The sequence below is a fragment of the Cynocephalus volans genome, chromosome 8, assembly GCF_027409185.1.
Source record: "Cynocephalus volans isolate mCynVol1 chromosome 8, mCynVol1.pri, whole genome shotgun sequence".
NCBI classification, from domain to species: Eukaryota; Metazoa; Chordata; class Mammalia; order Dermoptera; family Cynocephalidae; genus Cynocephalus; species Cynocephalus volans.
In genome coordinates this window covers 36,825,044-36,846,242 of record NC_084467.1, presented here as the reverse complement: position 1 = coordinate 36,846,242, position 21,199 = coordinate 36,825,044, and the positions used below count along the sequence as shown (strand labels likewise).

Below are 21,199 nucleotides of genomic sequence, written 5' to 3'. Positions count from 1 at the left end.
GATAGTATAACTTCCATTTGGTCCTCCTACATAAGGAGGACCTTAAGAATTGAGCCTACTTTGTCTGCAGTTTGATTTCCCTGCAGCCCTTTTCCTGAAGAGAGATAGCATGGTAAGCCTCCAGTGAGACAAGTCAGTCAGTCTTTTGTCAGCATCGATTTTTCTTATTGGGGAACCAGACTGTAAGCCTGCCGATATCTATGTAATAAAAGCACCAGAACATACAGGGCTTTAGCTCTTTTTCAGCTTTTAATATAAATTTCATGGAAGTCCTTAGTCTGATAAGGACCATGCTGTAAATGAAACAAGTTACAGATTGGCCAGGAAAATTACCTAGCTGTTTCTCTCTACCTTTGACTTCTACAGAAGCAGTTTGTATCCCCATGATTGAACAGCTGAACATCACTGTCCCTCCTCTCTTTCATGTGGCTCTCGGTCCCAGGAGAAACTGGCCTTCTATAGAAGGAAGAAGGCAGCTATAGATCTCTGTAGAAAAGGTTCTTCCCATAGAGGGCACAGACACACTAAAAGCTTATCCAAAAAGGAGGCAATACAACAAACACCCAGACAGAGAGCAGAGTGGCTGCTCTCACTGCCCACATACTATTCATTGGGCCAAACTTCCACCCTGAAGAAGACCCAGGGGTGGTTAGAACTTCAGATTACCCATCATTATACTGTTGCATGTTTTTCTTTCCTCAGATTCCTTATCCAGACCAAGACGAACAGTGTTCACCAGAGCCATTGAGGGCCGTGAATTACATTGGCAGGACAGCCACCTACAGCAAATAATCAGAAGTGATTTATATATAGCTCCTGCCTGCCAGCGAGAAAATGAGAGACTGCTCTTTAATGCCCAAGGCCAGCCACTGTGGCTTGGTAAGTCTAGCTCTCCTCTACTCTAAGAACTTCAGAGCCCAATTTCTCCTCATACCAGGCCCACATGAGCCGTGTGCATAGGTACCAGCAAATCCAACCAGATGTTCTGGGGCCTTTACTAGGGACTCAGGATATTTATGTGAAGCCTAAGCCATCTGCATATGTACTCAATTGAGATACAGTAACCTCAAATAGGAGTTTGAATCCTGTCCCCTAAGCTTTAGGAAGGGCAAGTAGTTAATGCATCACAAAGAGTACTTACAAAGCAATTAAACATCACTTCACAGCCTCTCTTAGTCAAGGGTTACTGAGCAACATTATATTCTACTCTGAAATTATATGTTTTGCTAAAAAGCACTAAGTTTGAAATTTAAATTACCCTGTGCTAGTAACTAGGACACAATCTGCATTTGTCACCAAACTGGCTTCTTTTCCTCCTTCCCACCTTCCTACCTTCCTTCGTTATAACAGGATAGAGCTATTCCATTGTGAGTTTAAACTCTCCTCTAAAATAGGTTCCTGGCTTTCCCTCAATCGGTCTATTCTTGATTTTATCACAGGATACTCATAAAAGATAGACATTCTTTTTTGTGTGTGTGTGTGGGTGTGTGTTTAAGTCAACTTAAAAATTTTATTGGCTTATAGAGAACTGCCATACTTTCCTCCCACCATCCTGCTATTCTTCAATGTAATTTGCAAAAGGCAGCAGAGACCAAAAAGGGTTCCTTAGGTACTCAACAGAATTTAAAGAAGTGGGAAAAATATTCATACAGTTAGAAAATAAAATGTGTCTCAGTTTAGAGAAAATGTTTCTTTGTACATATTTTAAAATACAGTTTTGTTTTCCACTTGGGAACTGTGGAAAATACCTACTTATGTCTTTGGAAGGACACCCTATTTTGCAATGTGTGGTCTTCCGGATTCCTTTGGGCTGTAGATGTTGAGACGTATTCTGTGGTGTTGGCATTTCCTATAAATTGATGTTGTTTGGCAGAGCCTTCCATTCAGTTCTCTGACATCTTATCAAGAATTAGTAGAGGGGCAAGAATTTTTGCCTGGTTAGTTTCCACAATGCAGCCGTTTAAGACCATCTCATCCAAAAATGATGTGTACTTTATCCAAATTAAACATTATATCTAATTCAATAACTCAGCTGAAGTACTCATCTAAAACTTTCACAAAGTTACGGATGAATTCATAAATAGCCATCTCATTCTCGGTGTCATTAACTCCACCACAATGAAGAGAGGTGCATACTGTCGATATATCAGCTTAAAATCCTTATATTCAATGAAAGAGCATTGTTCATTGGATCGAGAGAAACAGCTCTTTATGACTTCTGTTTCCAGAAGTGCATGTCTATTAATCTCCACATGTTCATAGTACTTAGAAAGTCAGGTCTGCCCTTGTTTATTCACCATGAGCGAAAATTTTATCATGTTTTTTCTCCTGGCCAGTATTTTTCCAAATATAGTTCAAAAGTTACGGCAATGGATGGCTGTAACTGGAAACTGTGTGTCTCGTGGGGGTGTTGGTCCTGGCAATGGCTCTTCCTAGAATCCGCCTCCCCATTAACTGCAGAAGCTTGTTCCCCAACCCTTGCCAGCTACGCAGTGCAGGCTTCCTCGGGGCAGCCATCTTGATTTTAGTCTAGACATTCTTTTTTAAAATATTTATTTTCTGAGTCTTTCAACAGTGACATACATTTTCATTGTTTTCTTCCAATTCCCTACGTCCATCCCTCATCCCATTTTTTTGTCTTTCTCAAGATCTTGCTGAATCTGGATATGTGCCTGTCTCTCTCTTGAAAGCCTTGGCTTAACTCACTGTAGATCACCACCTGAAGTTCTCTCTGATCATCTTTCCTCTTCTCTGATCCGACACTTCTAAAACATAAATCTAACAAGCATATGAAAAAATGCTCACTTCATTAATAAACAGAGATGCAAATTAAAACAATCCTGAGTTTCCATTTCTTGATAATCAAATGGTCAACGATTTTTAAAATAAAGATTATTAGTGTCTGGTGTGGGAGAGGTTGTGTGATGATAGTCTCATATAGTACAGGTAGGAGTGTAAATGCTTACAGTCTTTGTGAAGGGTATTTCAGCAACACTTATTAAAAGCCTTGAAAATACATTCATACCATTTGATCCAGGAGTTCTACATCTAGGAATTTATCTTGGGCCATAATTAACTAAGGATATGCATAAAGCTAGGAGGTTCATTACAGCATGGATATAAATAATGTACAGATAGGAAAAATTGGAAACCTTCTAAATGTCCAACAATAGGAGATTGATTAACTCACTGGATATACACATATTTAGTAGAATTATATGTACTCATTTTTAATGTTATAGAAGTATATTTAGTGACATGGAAAATATAATGTGGTATTAGGTGGAAAAACCAGTTATAAAACAATAATTATAATATAATCCCATTTTAAGTAAAAATTTAATTTAAAAGTCTGGATAAGGGCCAGCCCGTGGCTCACTTGAGAGAGTGCGGTGCTGATAACACCAAGGCCACGGGTTCGGATCCCTATATAGGGATGGCCTTTTGGCTCACTTGGGAGAGCGTGGTGCTGACAACACCAAGTCAAGGGTTAAGATCCCCTTACTGGTCATCTTTAAAAAAAAAAAAAAAAGTTCATGGAAAGATTTGTATTTTCTTTTAAATCCTATTTTTCCATGAACTCTTTCAAGTACCCTCATATTTTGTTTATCTGTATTTTAAAATTTTTGCAATTATTTCTATAATTTTTATTGTTATCTTTAAAAGAAATCACAAAATAAATCATAAAGCTTGTTGTAATTCCTTGCCTGTTTATAAGCCTTTGGTAGTCTTCCATTATTCCTAAGGTAAATCCAAACTTCTCAGAATGGCATTTAGAGGTCTTTATATTCTACTAGACTCTACTTTTCCAGGCTGTCTCCAGCCATGTAACCTAACTCTGGCACATGGAGCTATTTGCCATACTCTGAAGATGCTATATCAAATACTTTTTTATGCTTTTACTTATATTTATATCCCCCCTTTGCCAGGAATGCATTTCTCTGTTTATCTACCTATTTAAAATAGTGCTTGTCCGTCAAAGCACAGCTCAAATATTTTCTCTCTGTATATATTTCCATTATGTCACTTTTTAACTGTTTTATAATTATTTATGTATCATTGTGAGCTCTTGAGGGCATTGACCATTTCTTATTCATCATTGTACTTCCTTTCCCCAGCATAATTTCTAGCATATAATAGGTTTTCAGGAAATGTAGAATTAATAAGTGAATGAGGCTTTTCCCTTTAGACAGCTAGTTGGTAACTCCACTGAGTTCCCATAGTACATGTTCAAAGAGAGGTACTACATTTTATTATCCTAGTTATTCCTTTGTACACCATACCACCATGCTAAAGCTGCAAGGTAGCTCTTTCAACGTAGCATCTGTGACTTACTCAACTTTTTATATCCTTAAAAATAAAAACACAATTTCTGGTAGATGTCAGGTTGAATTTGAAGAACTGGATTTAAGACAGACTCCCTTTGTCAAACATGAATTTTCCTGATTTGAAATTTTCACTCAACCAAAACATTTTCTTCTTATCTGGTAGAGCACGTACCCACAGCCTGTGCTCGGGTTGATGCCCTGCGTTCCCACGGCTATCCAAAAGAGGCCCTCAGGCTCACGGTGGCCGTTATTAATACTCTGAGGTTGCAGCAGCAGCGGCAGCTGGAAATCTACAAGCATCAGAAGAAAGGTATAGTGATTAGGAGACATCTAATCCCCTTAGGGGTAAAGCTGATGAGGATACTCAGGGGATATAAGTCCCAACTTAATTTTCATTATGTATCATAGTGTGTCAGAGACCAGAGAATTCTATCATTCCACCTGCTATGTGGAAATGCCTCACTTTCTCTCTCTCAATCTCAGTTTTCTCATCTATAAAATGGAAATAATAGTGCCTATGAGCCTCCCTTGCAGGGCTGTTGGAAGGCCCACTAAGATCTGGTATGAGAAGACCCTTTTTAAACTGTGAAACTATATCCATGTATGCACTACCAGCAGGCAACCTAAATGCAGACCAAATGACCTTACAGCTTGGCTGTTGAGCTTGTAACCTATCTTGTAAACCCAAGGCAAGACAATAAAGGAAGTTTTTCTTAGAATCTCAGGGTTAAGGTCTGAAAGAGACTGCTAAAGAGACCCAGACAGGGACAGAGAGCAATGTCTCTCTATCAGTCTTTCAAACTTTGACCTGCTTGTTTCCAGAACTGTTGCAGAGAGGAACCACAACCATCACAAACCTGGAGGGCTGGGTAGGCCACCCCCTGGATCCCATTGGCTGCCTATTTCTCACTTTGACTGAAGCCTGCCGCCTGAACAATGATGGCTATCTGGAAGTGTCAGGTAAGGGTCAGCCTGAGGCAAGCCAGGACTGCCTTTGGCAGCTCTCTCCTCCCTGCCAGACTGTTCTGCCCCTCTTGCAGCCTTTTTTTTCTGTCTTGTTCAAACTGAGCCACCCTTGAGAAGTTTCCTCGGGCTTCCTCTCTTTCCCTATGTGAATGCCTAAAGAGTGTGATCCAACAGGTATAAGAAGGGCTGGAGGAATTTCAGAAGTCAGAGGCCAGGGCTGAGCCCGTGGTGCACTCGGTAGCGTGCTGCGCTAGCAGCGCGGCGACGCTCCCGCCGCCGCGGGTTCAGATCCTATATAAGGATGAGCGGTGCCGGTCACGGAAAAAAAAAAAAAAAAAAAAGAAGTCAGAGGCCAGAACTTCAGAGCAGTCTGAAAGTGGGAGGGAATTACCATCAAGAGTGTGTATATCTCTTGCAATTACATACTACTCTCCGGTTTCCTTCAGACTTTCTTCCTCATGATGGTTTTGTACCAATTTTAAGAATTAAAAGTAGAGGGGAATAATTTAATAGAATTTCAAAATCGCCGGACTAAATAGAGACTGAATTGATTCTTCTTTCCTTTATGCCATCACTATGTTGTGTACATACATATACTTTAGTATTTAGCACACTGCATTACAGTTTGTCGTAATGTACCTTTTACTAGACTATCAGCTACTTAAAATAAGAAACTATAACTAACTTATCTTTGTGATCCTTGCATTTAGTGCAATACCTATAATTTAATAGTCTTCCATAAATACTGATCAGATGGATGAAGGAGAAAAGAAATCAAGACTCTGACTTTTTAAACCTTTGCTGTCTTTCTGAAATAGTGAACCTAGTGGTGGAGCACATAATAATAACATAGAAGTTGCAAGTGTTATTAAAGTAAGAGTTTAACTGGATGGATTCAAATTTCTCTGGGTAGAGATACAAAGGGTGGCCCCAAGCCAAGCTAGGGCTGCCCTTATCTTCCCTCTGATTCCCTGCAAAGGGAATCATCATCTTTGGTCTGTTTCATCTGCACAGAGACATGTACATCCTGAAAACCTGAGGTGCAGGTTCCTATGCCAGGCCCTGGAGATACCTAGAGCAACAAGATAGTCTCATCACTTTAAGGGGCTCACACTCTAGTGAAAGAGACAGACACAAAAACAGACAATTATGGCATTACATAATGTGCTAGCAAAAGATAAGTGTAAGATTTTATACTTCCCCAACTGGCCTACACAATTCATATTTTAGGAGGGAGGGAGGAATCTTTGTAGCTCTGTGTAACCTTTTTTTTACTATATTTTCCTTACTGCTCATGGGTTCTGACTCGGCTTCCCTGTAATAGTTGTTAACTAAGCTGTATCCCAAAGTGGGAGAAAAAGAGGAACAGAGGAATCCTCCAGGCTTGACCTAAAGAATCTGGTGCCCTCTTGCCTTCAGATATGAATGAAAGCAGACCCCCCGTGTACCAGCATGTACCTGTGGCTGCAGGCTTCCCAAACAGCAGTGAGTCCTACCTGTCTTTGGCCCTAGAAGTTGCTCTGATGGGCATGGGTCAACAGAGGGTGATGCCTGAAGGCCTCTATGCACAGGACAAGGTGTGCCGTAATGAGGAGCAGCTCCTGAGCCAACTCCAGGAGCTTCAGCTGGATGATGAGCTAGTACAAACACTGAAGAAACAATGCATCTTACTGCTGGAAGGTAAGTAGGAAAAGGGCTGTTATCACAGTGACTTTGGCCTGTGACCCTTGGTTCCCCTTCTCTAACAAAGCACAGGTACAGGAAGATTTATGATATTATAGTGAAGGTTCCCATGGCTAGCAAACAAGCATGGGATCAAGTCCAGGTTGGCAAATGGAAGCATACAGATAAGTAACTGGCTCACTTTTCTTCTTCCTGCAGGAGGCCCCTTCAGTGGTCTGGGAGAAGTCATTCACCGAGAAAGTGTTCCCATGCATACATTTGCCAAGTATTTGTTTTCAGCTCTGCTGCCTCATGATCCAGACCTGTCCTATAAATTAGCCTTACGTGCCATGAGGTGGGTAGCCCTTTCCCAGCATAGTCTCAGCAGAAGTCTGCAATGCTCTTTTTCTTTGCTTATCCCACTTTCTTCTTTTTCCCTCTTTGTCTATTCTATTGGACCTGCCACCAAGCCTGCCTTAAAATTACTTAGATATTATATGATCTAGGATTGCTATCTGAGGTTCATTGTTGGTGACTCACTTGGCTCCCTGGCTATACTTGTGGCAGATTGTCTGAAGAAGCTCCTGAGATACAAATAGACATGGAGCACCCAAGATCTGAGTCTCCCTGTTCTGTGGCTAATTAGGGCAGCCTGAGGAGCCCTTCCAAAGCTTAACTGAGTCATGGTCCCCAAATATAGGTCCTCAGAGGGATCTGGGAGAAGTAAAGATAAGTAAACCCCAAGATGGAAAACAATGAGCTATGGACATGTTGTTTCCAAACTAGAATAGGAGTGCTGGCTAGTTAGCTCAGTTGGTTAGAGCACAGCCTTGTGATACCAAGGTAAGAGGTTCAGTTCCCTGTACTGATCAGCACCCCCCCCCCCCAAAAGAAACTAGACTAGGATCCTTGGTTTAGGCAGGTGGACCTCTGGGATGTGGTGGATCTCTGGGATGCAGCAGACTGTAGAAAAGAAGAATTTTAGTTTTTAGAATTTTAGACCATAAGGCTAAGAGAACTCCTCAGCTAAAACGGGAAATTCCTTGGCATGTATTTCATATACTTTTTAAAATAACCCCATGGCTCTTGAACTGCCTTTCAAATTCATATGCAGTGAGGACTATTCATTTTGAGGTCTGCAAGTACCCAGGCCCTCACCTTACATAGAGTATGGCACCATAGGTTTTAAAACCTTGAAAGCTCTTGAGTTAATCCTTTCCTCCCCAGCAAAGAGCAAGTTTCTCTAAGGTGGCTCAGAATGGTCAGGGTCTGGATGGTGGCTGATATCTTCTTGGGTCTTCTAGGTTACCTGTTCTAGAAAACTCAGCTACTGCAGGCGACACCTCCCACCCTCACCATATGGTGTCTGTGGTGCCCAGCCGTTATCCTCGCTGGTTTACGCTTGGACACTTGGAATCACAGCAGTGTGAACTGGCCTCCACCATGCTGACTGCTGCCAAAGGTGAGCATAGATAGACCGTAGGCTCCAGCATCCCCACTGTGCCTGCCCAGACATGGCCTGTTAAAGGCTTGGCCTGCAGTCTCTGAAGAAGAGAAGTTTGTTCTTCCTTGACCATTTAAAGTGATAGGGATTCTCACTCAGATTGCTGCCACTAGAAAAACTACCTGGGTCCAAGCCAAAACCTTTGCCTTAGTTACTAATTGTAGGACCCTGAGTATGTAGAATTAAATGATCTTTAAGCTAACTTGTAAATCTGACCTTCTATATGATAAAGTCACTTTACTTTTCTAAGCCTCATTTTCAAAATCTATAAAATGGGGATCATTGTCAGTGATCTATCAGTCCCCCAGGGCCAGTGGAAGATCTAATGAAGTGATGGCTAAGATAGAGCTGTAAAACTCCTTACAGATATGAGAGTGTGTGATTTTTCCAGTGCCCTGGTCAAAAGATAGGCAGTCCAGAGTAACTGTCAGGCCTTTAAGCTACATACTATCTCTTAGCTCTGTAGATTTCACCACAAAGAGAAGTAAAAACAAACCCCTATAAGAGGAGCTATCATAAAATACTAGCTACCACGGACTCTGAGTATTTTGTACCAGGAAATTCTACATGGGTCTTTGAAGCACCTTTTTATTAAAAATAATTTTATGTTATATCTTCTTATTGCGAAAAAAAATGCATGATCTTTGCAGAAAAGGTATAAGATACAGATGAGTCAATATAAAAATGATGAACAAATCAATACAAAAATTGAACAAAGGATATGATCAGACAGTTCACAGGAAAGGAGATACAAGTGACTTTTAAACAATTAGAATGCCTGGTCTCACTTGAGAAATACAAATTAAAATTACCCTGAGATAACACTTTTCACCAGCCTTATTGGCAGAAATCAATACATTTGATAATAAACATCCATTTGGAGAGTGGAGAGTAGTGGTAGCCTGGAATGGTGTATCAGATTCCAAGCAGGATAAGGAGAATGACTGCAGATCCAAGGAACTCAAGGAACCTCAAGTGGAAAAAACATGAAGAAAACTATACCAAAGCACGTTGTAATCAAATTGCTTGAAACCAATAATATAAGTGAAAATCTTACTTAAAAGCAACTAGAGTAAAAAAGATACATTACAGACAAAAGAGGAAAGTCAAGTTTGAGAGTAGAGTTCTCATTAGAAACAACGTAAGCCAGAAGACAGTGGAGAAGAATCTTTAAAATACTTGAAAAAAAGAAAACTGTCAACCTAGAATTCTATGCCAGTGAAAATGTCTTTCAAAAACAAAGATGAAATAAAAAACTTTTTCAGACAACCACAATATTATTAAAAATCAGTAATAAAAACATACCGGGGAAATCCCCCAAGTTTTTGGAAATTAAACACCACACTTCTATGTGACTCACAGGCCAATGGAAAAAGATCATAAGAAAGTTAGAAAATGTTTCAAACTGAATGAAAATGAAAGCACTACATATCAAAATTTGTGGAGTAAAGCTAAAGCTTTACTTAGAAGAAAACGTTTAGCACTACATTCCTGTTTTGAAAAGAAGAAAGATTTCAAATCAGTGATCTCAGATTCCACCTTAAGTAATCAGAAAAAGAAAAACAGATGAAATTCAAAGTAAGCAGAAGATAAATAATAAAGATCAGAGCAGATATCAATGAAATAGAAAAACAGTAGAGAAAAATCAGTGAACCCAAAAGCTAGTTCCTTGAGATCGATAAAATTGAAATCTCTGCCTAGACTGATCAAGAAAAAGATGAAAGATAAAAATTACCAAAATTAGGAATGAGAAAGGTGACATTACTATAGATTCTAAAGACATTAATCTGATAATAAGGGAATATTATGAACAACTATACCAATAGATTTAACATAGATGAAATGGATTAATTCCTTGAAAGGCACAACTACCAAAGCTCACTTAAGAATAAATAAAAATGACTGAGGTATGTACCCAAAAGAATTGAAAGCAGGAACTCAGATACTTGTATACCAGTGTTTATAGCAGCATAATTCACAATTGCCAAAAGTTGGAAACAACCTCAGGTGTCCATCAGTAGATGAATGGATAAACAAAATGTGGTATATACTTACAATGGAATATTATTCAGCCATAAAAAGAAATGAAATTTTGATACATGCTACACCATGGATGAACCTTGAAAATATGCTAAGTGATGCTGATAACACCAAGGTCTGGGGTTCAATTCCTGTACCTGCCAGCTGCCCCCCCCCCAAAAAAATATATATACACACATATATGTATGTATATGTGTGTATATATATATATATATATATATATGTATGTATATATGTGTATGTATGCATGCATGCATGCATGCTAAAGGAAATAAGCCAGACACAAAAGGATAAATATTGTACAATTCCACTTATATAACAGAATAAGTGGAATAGCCACAGTCAAGAAACATCAATGGATTCTAAGCTAGTGGGTGAACATTTGATGAGGAACAGGATATTTACATAGTCTCAAGGTATTTCTCCATAAAATACTTACCAATCAAAAAGGAAAAAAGTGTAATTTATCATAGAGTAGAGAAACTTGGCAGACATTACTGTGAGAGAATAGAGAGAGAGAGAATAGAGAATAGAGGTGAAATTCACAGAGTCAGAAAGAATAGAGAAACTGGAAGAATGAGGAATTATTTAATGGTTAGAGTTTCTGTTTCGGATGATGAAAAAGTTCTAGAAATGGATAGTGGTGATGGTTGCACAACATTGTGAACGAACTTAATGCCACCGAATTGTACCCTTAGACATGTTAAAATTGTAAATTTTATGCTATATATATTTTACCACAAATAAAAAAAAATAGAATTGAATTTCAAAATAATTGAATTTGTAGCAAAACAACTTTCCATAAAGAAAAATTCAGGCCTAGATGGACTCACTAGTAAATTCTACGAAACATTTAATAGAAATATAATAACAATTCTACACACTTCTAGAAAATTGAAGAGGAGGAAATATTTTTTTAACTCAGTCTATGAGGCCAGCATTATCCTGATCATAAAACCAGATAAAAGTCATTATAAGAAAAGAAAACTACAGACTAATATCTGTCATAAGCATAGGTGCAAAAATTCTAAGTGAAAATGTTAGCAGATGGAATTTGATAATATACTAAAAGGGATAATATATCATGGCCAAGTACGGTTTATCCCAGGAATGTAAGGTTGGTTTAACATTTGAAAATAAGTCCTATAGGGCTGGCCAGTTAACTCAGTTGGTTAGATCATGAGGCTGATAACACCAAGGTCCAGGGTTCTATCCCTATACCAGCCAGCCACCAGAAAAAGAAAGAAAATTAGTCCTGTAATTCCCCATGTTAATACAGTAAAAAAGAAGGCCCATATGATCATCTCAATAATAGAGAAAAGGCATATGATAAAATACAACATCCATTCCTAGTAAAAATAAAAACTCAAGGCTGGCCCGTGGCCCACTTGGGAGAGTGCGGTGCTGATAATACCAAGGCCACAGGTTCGGATCCCATATAGGGATGACCGGTTAGCTCACTGGGTGAGCATGGTGCTGACAGCACCAAGCCAAGGGTTAAGATCCCCTTACCGGTCATCTTTAAAAAAATAAAAACTCGTAACAAACTGGAAAGAGAAGAGAACTTTGTCAACATGAAAAGGGCATCTATGATATGTCTGCAGCTACTACTGGTGAAATATTGAATGCTTTCTTCCTAGGCTCAGGAACAAGGCAAGGATGTTTGTTTTCACCACTTCTATTCAACATCTTATTGGTGGTTTTAGTGAGTACAATAAGACAAAAGATATAAAAGGGAACCAAAGCAAAAGTAGACACAAGTGGTACTACATCAACTAAAAAAGTTCTTGCACAGCAAGGGGAACAGTCAACATAGTGATAAAGCAGCCTACAGAATGGGAGAAGATATTTGCAAATTATATATCTGAGTAATATTGGAATAATTCCCAAAATATATAAGGGACTCCTACAACTCAATAGCCAAAAAAGAAAAACAAAAACAAAAAACTAATAACCTGATTAAAAAATGGACTAAGGAAATGAATAGACATTTCTCCAAAAAAGACATACATATCTGAAAAGATGCTTAGCGTCAGCAACCATCAAGGAAATGCAAATCAAAACCACAATGAGATATCACTTCACACCTATCAGGATGGCTATGATAAAAAAAAAAAATCAAAGATAACAAATATTACCAAGGTGGAGAAATTGGAGCCCTTGCACACAGTTGGTATGAATGCAAAATGGTGCAGCCACTATGGAAAACAGTATAGAGGTTCCTCAGAAAACTAAAAATAGAACTACCATAGGATCCAGTAATCCCACTTCTGGGTATGTGTCCAAAAGAACTGAAATCAGGATCTCAAAGAGGTATTAGCAGTCATGTTCATTGCAGCACTATTCACAATAGCCAAGATGTGGGAACAACCTAAATGTCCATGGACAAGTTAATGAATTTTTAAAATGTGGAATATGCATACAATGGAATATTATTCAGCCTTAAAAAAGAAGGAAATCGTAGGTTGGCCAGTTAGCTCACTTGGTTAGAGCTCAGTGTTAAAACACCAAGATCAAGGGTTCAGATCCCCGTACCAGCCAGCTGCAAAAAAAAAAAAAAAAAAAGGAAATCCTGCAGCATGTGATAACATGCATGAACCTCAAGGACATTTTATTAAGTGAAAAATAATCCAGTTGCAGAAAGACAAACACTGCACGATTCCACTTACATGAGGTATCTATAATAGTTAAGTCCATAGAACCAGAGTGGAATTGAAGTTTCCATGGGCTAGGCAGAGAGGGAAATTGGGAGTTACTAAGCAGTGGGCATATAAAGTTTCAATCAAGATGAATGAGCTCTAGAGATCTAGTGTACAACATTGGGCCTATAGAAAACAACATTGTATTGTACACTTAAAAACCTGTTAAGAAGACATATCTCATATGTTCCTACCACAATAAAATCTCAAAAAAAAAAAAAAAAAAAGCCAGTCACAAAGGACCATATATTGGATGATTTCATTTATATGAAATATACAGAACAGGCAAATCTATAGAGACAGAAAGTAGAGTGGTGGGGTGCCTAGGGCTGTGGGCAGCAGGGTAGGACGGGAGTTGAAGGGTAAGGGGTACAAAGGTTTCTTCTGAGGGTAATGAAATGTTCTAAAATTGATTGTGGTAATGGTTGTACAACTCTGCAAATATACTAAATATGATTGAATTGTACACTTTAAATCAGTGAGATATATCTCGGTAAAGTTTTTGAAAAGAAAGAGAAAGGGAGGGGAGAGAGGGAGACAGAAAAGAGATTCAGATTGGAAAAGAGAAAGTAAAATTGTCTTCATTCTCCTATGACATGATTGTCTGTGTAGAAAATCCTATGGAATCTACAGAAAGTTATTAGAACTAATCATGATTTTAGCAAGGTTGCAGGATACAAAATCAGTATGCAGAAATCAATGGTATTTCTATATACTAGCAATTAACAATCAGAAACTGAAATTTTAAAAATTATCATTTATAGTAGCATCAAGAAAATACAAAATACCTGAGGATAAATCTGACTTAAGATGGTCAAGACCTGTGTAATGAAAACCATAAAACATTGCTGGGAGAAATTAAAGACTAGATGCACAGACATACTTTGTTCATGGATTGGAAGACTGGGTAGTGTTAAGATACTGATTCTCAGCAAATTGACTTTATAGATTCAATGCAATCTCAGTCCAAAATCCAAGCAGGCATTTTTGAGTAGAAATTGATAATATGGAAGTGCAGAGGACCTAGAATAGCCAAAAGCAGCTTTGCAAAAGAACAATAAAATGGGAGGACTAATACCACCTGATTTCAAGTCTCTTTATAAAGCTATAGTAATCAATACAGGATAATTGGTGTAACCGTAGGCAGATAGATCAATGAAAAAGAACAGAAAGTACCAAAATACACTCACACATATGTGGTCAACTTATTTCAATAAAAGGGCAAAGCCAATTCAACTGAGAAAAAGGATGGTCTTTTCAACAAATAATGAGCCATATACAAAAATTAATTCAATGGATCAAGCTAACTTTAAAAACTAAAACTGTAAAACTTAGAAGAAAACATAGGACAAAGTCATTTTGAGTTAGACAGATTTCTTAGATATCACACTAAAAACACAATCCATAAAAGAAAAAATGATAAATTCGACTTATCAAAATTAAGAACTTCTGCTCTGTGAAAGTCACTGTTGAGAATGAAAGACAAGCCAAAGACTGGGAGAAATATTTGCAAATAACACACCTCATAAAAGTCTTGCTTCCAGAATATTGAAAGAACTCTTGGGCCGGTCTGTGGCTCACTAGGGAGAGTGTGGTGCTGATAACACCAAGGCCAGAGATTCGGATCCTATATAGGGATGGCCGGTTAGCTCACTGGGTGAGCGTGGTGCTGACAACACCAAGTCAAGGCTTAAGATCCCCTTACTGGTCATCTTTAAAAAAAAAAAAAAAAAAAAAAAAGAACTCAATAATAAAAGAAAATGAACAACCCATTTTTTAAAATGGGCAAAAATCTGAACAAATACTCCAGCAAAGAAGACATTCTGATGGAAAGTAAGCAAATGAAAAGATGCTCAATGTCATCAGTCCTTAGGGAAATACAAATTAAAACCACAATGAGAAAATGGCTAAAAAAATTTTTTTTAAACTGACCATAGCAAGGGGCAGCAAGGATTTGGAGCAATTGGAACACTCATACATTGCTGGTAGGAATGTAAATGGCACCAACCACTTTGGGACTAACTTTTTCTTAAAAAGTTAGACACCTACCCATATGATCCAGCCATTTCACTTGTAGGTATTATCCAAAAGAAATGAAAGCATATGTTCATACAAAGAGATCAACATGAATGCTCATAGCAGCTTTATTTTTAATAACCAAAACCTTGAAATAATCCAAATGTTCATCAATAGGTGAAAGGATAAACAAACTCTGATATAACTGTACAATAGAACACTACTCAGCAAAAAAAGGAATGAACTGTGTATACACACTACAACATACATGAATCTCAAAATAATTATGCCAAGTGAAATTAGCCAGACCAAAGAAGAATCAGTATGTATGATGTATGATTCCATTTATATAAAATTCTAGAAAATGCATACTACTGTGGGTAGAAAGATTAGTGGTTTCCTGGGAACAGGAACTGGAACAGGCTAGGATGGAAGGGAAGAAGGGATTACAAAGGTCACAAGGAGACTTTTGGGGATGATGGATACATTCATTATCTTGGTTGTGGTGATGCTTTCTTGGGCATATACATACGTCAAAATTGTATCAAATTGTATTGTTATTTTATATTTTAAATATATGCTGATAATATATGTCAATTATACCTCAATAAAGCTATAAGTAAATATATAGATAAATAATGATGGCATGTGATTATAAACCATTGAATAGGGTACACTGGTTCAATTTTAATAGGTATCCATGAGTTTTTTACTGATACGAATAAATAAATGAGTAGAGTGGAATGCCAGCTGATGAATGTAGAAGGAGTGATGAAATGAGAATACAGACAGTCCCTGACCTACAATGGTTCAACATATGATTTTTCAACTTTACAATGTGTTTATCAGGATATTAAGTGCATTTTCAACTCATATTTTCTACTTATGATGGGTTTATCAGGACATGACTGCACTGTAAGTTGAGGATCATCTGTAAAGCATTTGGCAACTAATAATAATTCAGCCAGGAAACATCAATGGATACTAAAGCTAGCATGTAAACAGTTGATGAGGAATGGAGTATTTATGTAATCTCAAATATCTCTCCATAAATACTTATCAATCACAAAGGGAAAATGTGTAACTTTACAGTAGAGAAACTTGTCAGACACTTCTTTAATCAAGTGATCACAGTTATAATCAGTAATGTGTCAAGTCAAAATCATATTATCACCTAATAGTAAACAATAAGAACTCAGGATCACTTCTATGACATTACAGCCAGAAATGCAAACCTACATCTAATCATGAGGAAACATCAAGCATACCCAAATTAAAGGACATACTACAAAATAAATAGTCTGCAGAAGTGTCAAGGTCATGAATGTTAAGGAAAGATTGACAAATTTTTCCAAATTGAAGAAGACTTAAAGAGATATGACAAACTAAATGCAATATGTGATCTTGTATAGAATCCTTTTACTGTAAAGGAGAGTATTGAGACAATTGGTAAAACTTGAATGGGGTCTGTGGTAGATGGTAGGAATATATCAATGTTAATTTCCTGATTTTGATGGTTATGTTGTGAGTATGTAGAAGAGTGTCTTTCTAGGAAATATACACTACAGTATTAAGGAGTGATGGGGCATCAAGTTGGTTACTTTCAAATGGTTCAGGAAGAAGAAAAGATCTGTGCACTATTCTCGAATCTTTTCTGTAAGTTTGAAATTATTTCAAAATAAAAGCAAAAATTTTTATAAAACATTGTGTTGTCAAAGTTGTGGAGAAAACAGTGCTCTTTAACATTGCTGGTGGGAAAATAGGTTAGTGATCCTTTGTAAAGGACAATTTGTCACTGTCAAAATTACAATACACAGTGGGGGGGACATTTAAAAAAATTACAATACACATATCTTCTGACCCAACAATTTCACTTCCAGGATTATTTTGCAAATATGTGTGTACAAATGTGAAATTATATTTGTACAAGGTTATTCACTGTAACATTGTTGGTAATTGGAAAGTATTTGAAAATTTCTAAATATCCATCAGTAGGAGACTAAGTTCATTACTTTAGATCCCAAATCTCTTATGTGCAATTCCAAAATCTGAAAAGCTTTGAAAACCCAAACTTTTTTTTTTTATAATTTTGACAGCTTTTAAGACCTGTCTTCAGCTGATATGAGACATTAGTTGTTTCTTAACTCTTTTACCAGTCTGCTGCTCACTAATATTGTGTTGTCTTTTTTGCTTCTGTTTTTGTTATTATTTTGTCAGTTTAATTGCCCTGTTAAAATGTCCAAAAATTGAAGATAATGCTGTGGGTAAAACTAAGAAAAGGAAGCATCTGTCATATCCATAGCAAAGAATATAGAGTTAGTACAGAAGCTTGATCAAGTGTATCTGTGAGGCATCTTACTAAAGAATCTGGTGTGGGAATTAACATCATATATGACTTGAAAAAATAGACTTTGAAGTTTTACAGAGACAACAATAACCAAAACTAATGAAGACTAGGAAAAATTTTCAGATGGCAAAACATGAAGGCTTTGACATAACCATAATTGAATGGATTTAACAATGAAGCAGTGTGAGTATGCTACTAACTGGTTTGTTGGTTATGAAATCAACTAGTATATGCTATGAAGGACTGAACATTTAAAGTGAGTATAGAGTATCAGAAAATTGGTGTTAGATTTTAAGAAGTATCATGGTATAAATCTGAAAATCTATGATGAAAAAGTTTCTGCTTATCATGAAGTAGACAAAAATTATATTGACAAAATTTTGCTAAGATACATTTCAATGAAAACCTTAGTCCCAAACATGTTACAGGGCTGAAGAAACGTCTCTGTTCTGGCCTGTATTTTTTTACTCTGTTTTAAAACATTAAGAATGACTGATGAGCAAACCCGAGAGGTTTTAAGGACTATAAGCAGAGATTCAAAGTTTTGGGACGTGCCAATGCAACAGACATGTAAAGCTAGAAAAAGCCAACATCCAAGATGTTTCATAAGGTATTCACAATTTATTTATTAGTATGTATGCAAAAACAACAACAACAAAAAGTGAATAATCAAAGAAATATTTTCTAACTGGTTCGATAACCTATACCAGTGATTATGCGCTTATTGCACACAAGCTGAACTGGAAGAAACTATATAATTGTATAATTCCTGAACCACTATTCCACACATCCCCCTCTTGAACTTCTTATGAAAAATAACATTTGCACCATTTACTTTCTTCTTTTGCAGCATATAAATTTAACTCCCAATGAAGTGCAAATATAAGTACTTATTTTTTTTTACTTTCATACTCTATACTTGCAGCAATTAACTTCTAAGGCTTTCTAAAAGAGTTATTGTAGAAGCTTGGTCAGATGTACCTTAATGATGCCATTTACACAGTTGCTGATACATAGAATTATAGATAAATACTTGGCACACTTTGACTTACAATATGTGAAAGTGAACCTGTAGATGAAGACTTTGAAGGATTTTCTGTCACTAATGAGAAGATATATAGCCTCATTAGTTACGCTAAAAGTTTATTAGCTAAAAGTCTAAGTCAGAGCCTTCCTACTCAAAGTGTGGTCTGCAAACTGGCAGCATCATTATCACCTGGAAGCTGGTTAGAAATGCATATTCTTAGACCCAACGTCAGACCTACTGAGTCAGAATCTTTGGGGGTATAGCCTAAAAATCTCTATTTTAGCAAGTTCTCCTGGTGATTTTTTTTTTTATCCTCATTAAGGTCTTAGAAGAACTGAGTTAGAGCAAGATAATATTGAAAAAATACTGAATATCATAAATGTGTACCTGTTATACATTCCTTCCATGATAAAAAATAATTGCTAAAACGGTGTTAATCCAATTAAGCATGAGGCTAGTAGTGATGATGATGATGAGATGTAACACAGATGGGAAAAAAATCTCCATAGATAATACAGGACAAATATGTGAGCAGTTAATTCGCCTTGAATAACATGAATTTATCAGTAAAAAAGAGATTATGGCCCTTTATTTGAAGAGATGGCTTATTTAGAAATCCTTATTAATGAGATACATGACCCTAGATCTGTGCCTTTTTAAAGGCCATCTATTACATGTTGCTTCATCATTAAAGAATCTCATTCCTGGCCCATCATTGAATGTCCAACTTTAATCTTAGGTGACAATAATGGCAATATTGATGAAGCCTTTTGTCCAGGATCCTCAAGGAACCATATGTAATAAATAATTATTGCATGTATATGTACAGCTATTTAGCTTGGTTTGAGACTTCATTGAAAGTTTTCCTTAGAAATAAAGAGTACTGGGCTGGCCTGTTAGCTCAGTTGGTTAGAGCATGGTGCTGATAACACCAAGGTTCAGGGTTTGATCCCTGTATCAACTAGTCATGAAAAAAAGAAAGAAAGAAACAGAACAGAATATCTGAGAATTATGAGACAATTACAAAAAGTTTAATATATGCATAGTGGGAATATAAGAAGGAAAGAAGAAGAAATATTTGAAGTAATAATGGCTGAGAATTTTCTAAAATATTGACAGACACCAGAACACAAATCCAGGAAGCTCAGAGAAGCAAAACAGGATGAATGCCAAAAAATATCTCCTAAACATATTGTATTCAACTGCAGAAAACCAAAGACAAAGAGAAAATCTTGAAAGAATCCAGATTTTTAAAAACCACCTTACCTATAGAGAAACAAGGATAAGAATTACATCACACATCACAAACCATGCAAGCAAGAAGAGGGTGGGGTGAAATATTTAAAGTGTTAAAAGAAAAAAACACCAACTTAGAATTTGGTATCCAAATAAATTATCCTTAAAAAGTAAAGAACTTCCCTGTACTGGCCAGCCACCATAAAAATAAATAAAAGAGATCTAGCAAACTGAATCCAAGATTACACTAAAAGGATTATATACTATAACCAAGTGTGATTTACCCCTGGAATGTAAGGATGGTTCAACTTACAAAAATCAATTAATGTGATACATCACATTAACAGAATAAAGGATAAAAATTTCATGATCATCTCAATAGATGCAGAAAAGGCATTTAACAAAATTTAGCAACCTTTCATGATAAAAACTCTCAACAAACTAGGAATAGAAGGAAGTTACCTCTACATAATAAAGGTCATTTATGAAAAGCTAACATCATACTTAGTGAAAGGTTTTTCTCTAAGATTAGGAACACTGCAAGGATGCCCAATCTCACCACTTCTATTCAATGTAATATTGGAAGTCCTTAACAAAGTAATTAGGGAAGAAAAAGAAATGAAAGGCATCTAAATTGGAAAGGAAGAAGTAAAATTATCCCTGTTTGCAGACAACATGATTAGAAAATGCTAAAGACTTCATTTAAAAAAACAAACTAACAAACAAAAAAACCCCACAACTGTTAGAACTAATAAATGCATTCAGTAAAATTGCAGGATACAAAATCGACATTTAAAAAATCGGTTGCATTTCTATACACTAACAATGCACTCTCTGAAAAGGAAATTAGGAAAATTATCCCTTTTATAATACCAAAAGAATAAAACGCCTGGGAGTAAACTTAACAAAGGAGGTGGAATACTTGTATACTGCAAAGTTCAAAATATTGATGAAAGATACAACAAATGGAAAAACATTTGTGCATGAATTGGAAGACTTAGTGTTGTTAAAATGCCCATACAAGGCAATCCACAAATTTAATGCAATCCTATCAAAATCCCAATGGCATTTTTTACAAAAATAGAAAAAAAACACAATTTTACAGTTCACATGGAACTACAAAAGACCACAAATAGCCAAATCAATCTTGAGAAAGAATAACAAAACTTGAGTTATCACACTTCCTGATTTCAAAATATATTACAAAGCTATGGAAATCAAAACAGTATGCTATTGGCATAAAGACAAACATATAGACCAATGGAACAGAACAGAGAATGCAAAAATAAATTCACCCATATATGGTCAACTGATCTTCAACAAGGGTGCCAAGAATTCACAAAGGGGAAAGGATAATCTCTTCAACAGTATTGG

The 21,199-nt window shown here is 36.7% G+C and overlaps 1 protein-coding gene and 1 pseudogene across 1 annotated transcript in view; one reads left to right on the top strand and one right to left on the bottom strand.

Moving 5' to 3' along the window:
* ZSWIM5 (zinc finger SWIM-type containing 5) overlaps positions 1 to 21,199 on the top strand; it is a 146,390-nt gene that overhangs the window by 113,495 nt on the left and 11,696 nt on the right. Inside the window, exons 6-11 of the mRNA XM_063106718.1 lie at positions 703 to 879; positions 4,492 to 4,638; positions 5,151 to 5,288; positions 6,714 to 6,974; positions 7,176 to 7,311; positions 8,261 to 8,418. Of these exons, the coding sequence (XP_062962788.1) occupies positions 703 to 879; positions 4,492 to 4,638; positions 5,151 to 5,288; positions 6,714 to 6,974; positions 7,176 to 7,311; positions 8,261 to 8,418 (1,017 nt within the window). The remainder of the gene's footprint in view (positions 1 to 702; positions 880 to 4,491; positions 4,639 to 5,150; positions 5,289 to 6,713; positions 6,975 to 7,175; positions 7,312 to 8,260; positions 8,419 to 21,199) is intronic.
* On the bottom strand, positions 1,856 to 2,318 carry LOC134385065 (AP-4 complex subunit sigma-1-like; annotated as a pseudogene).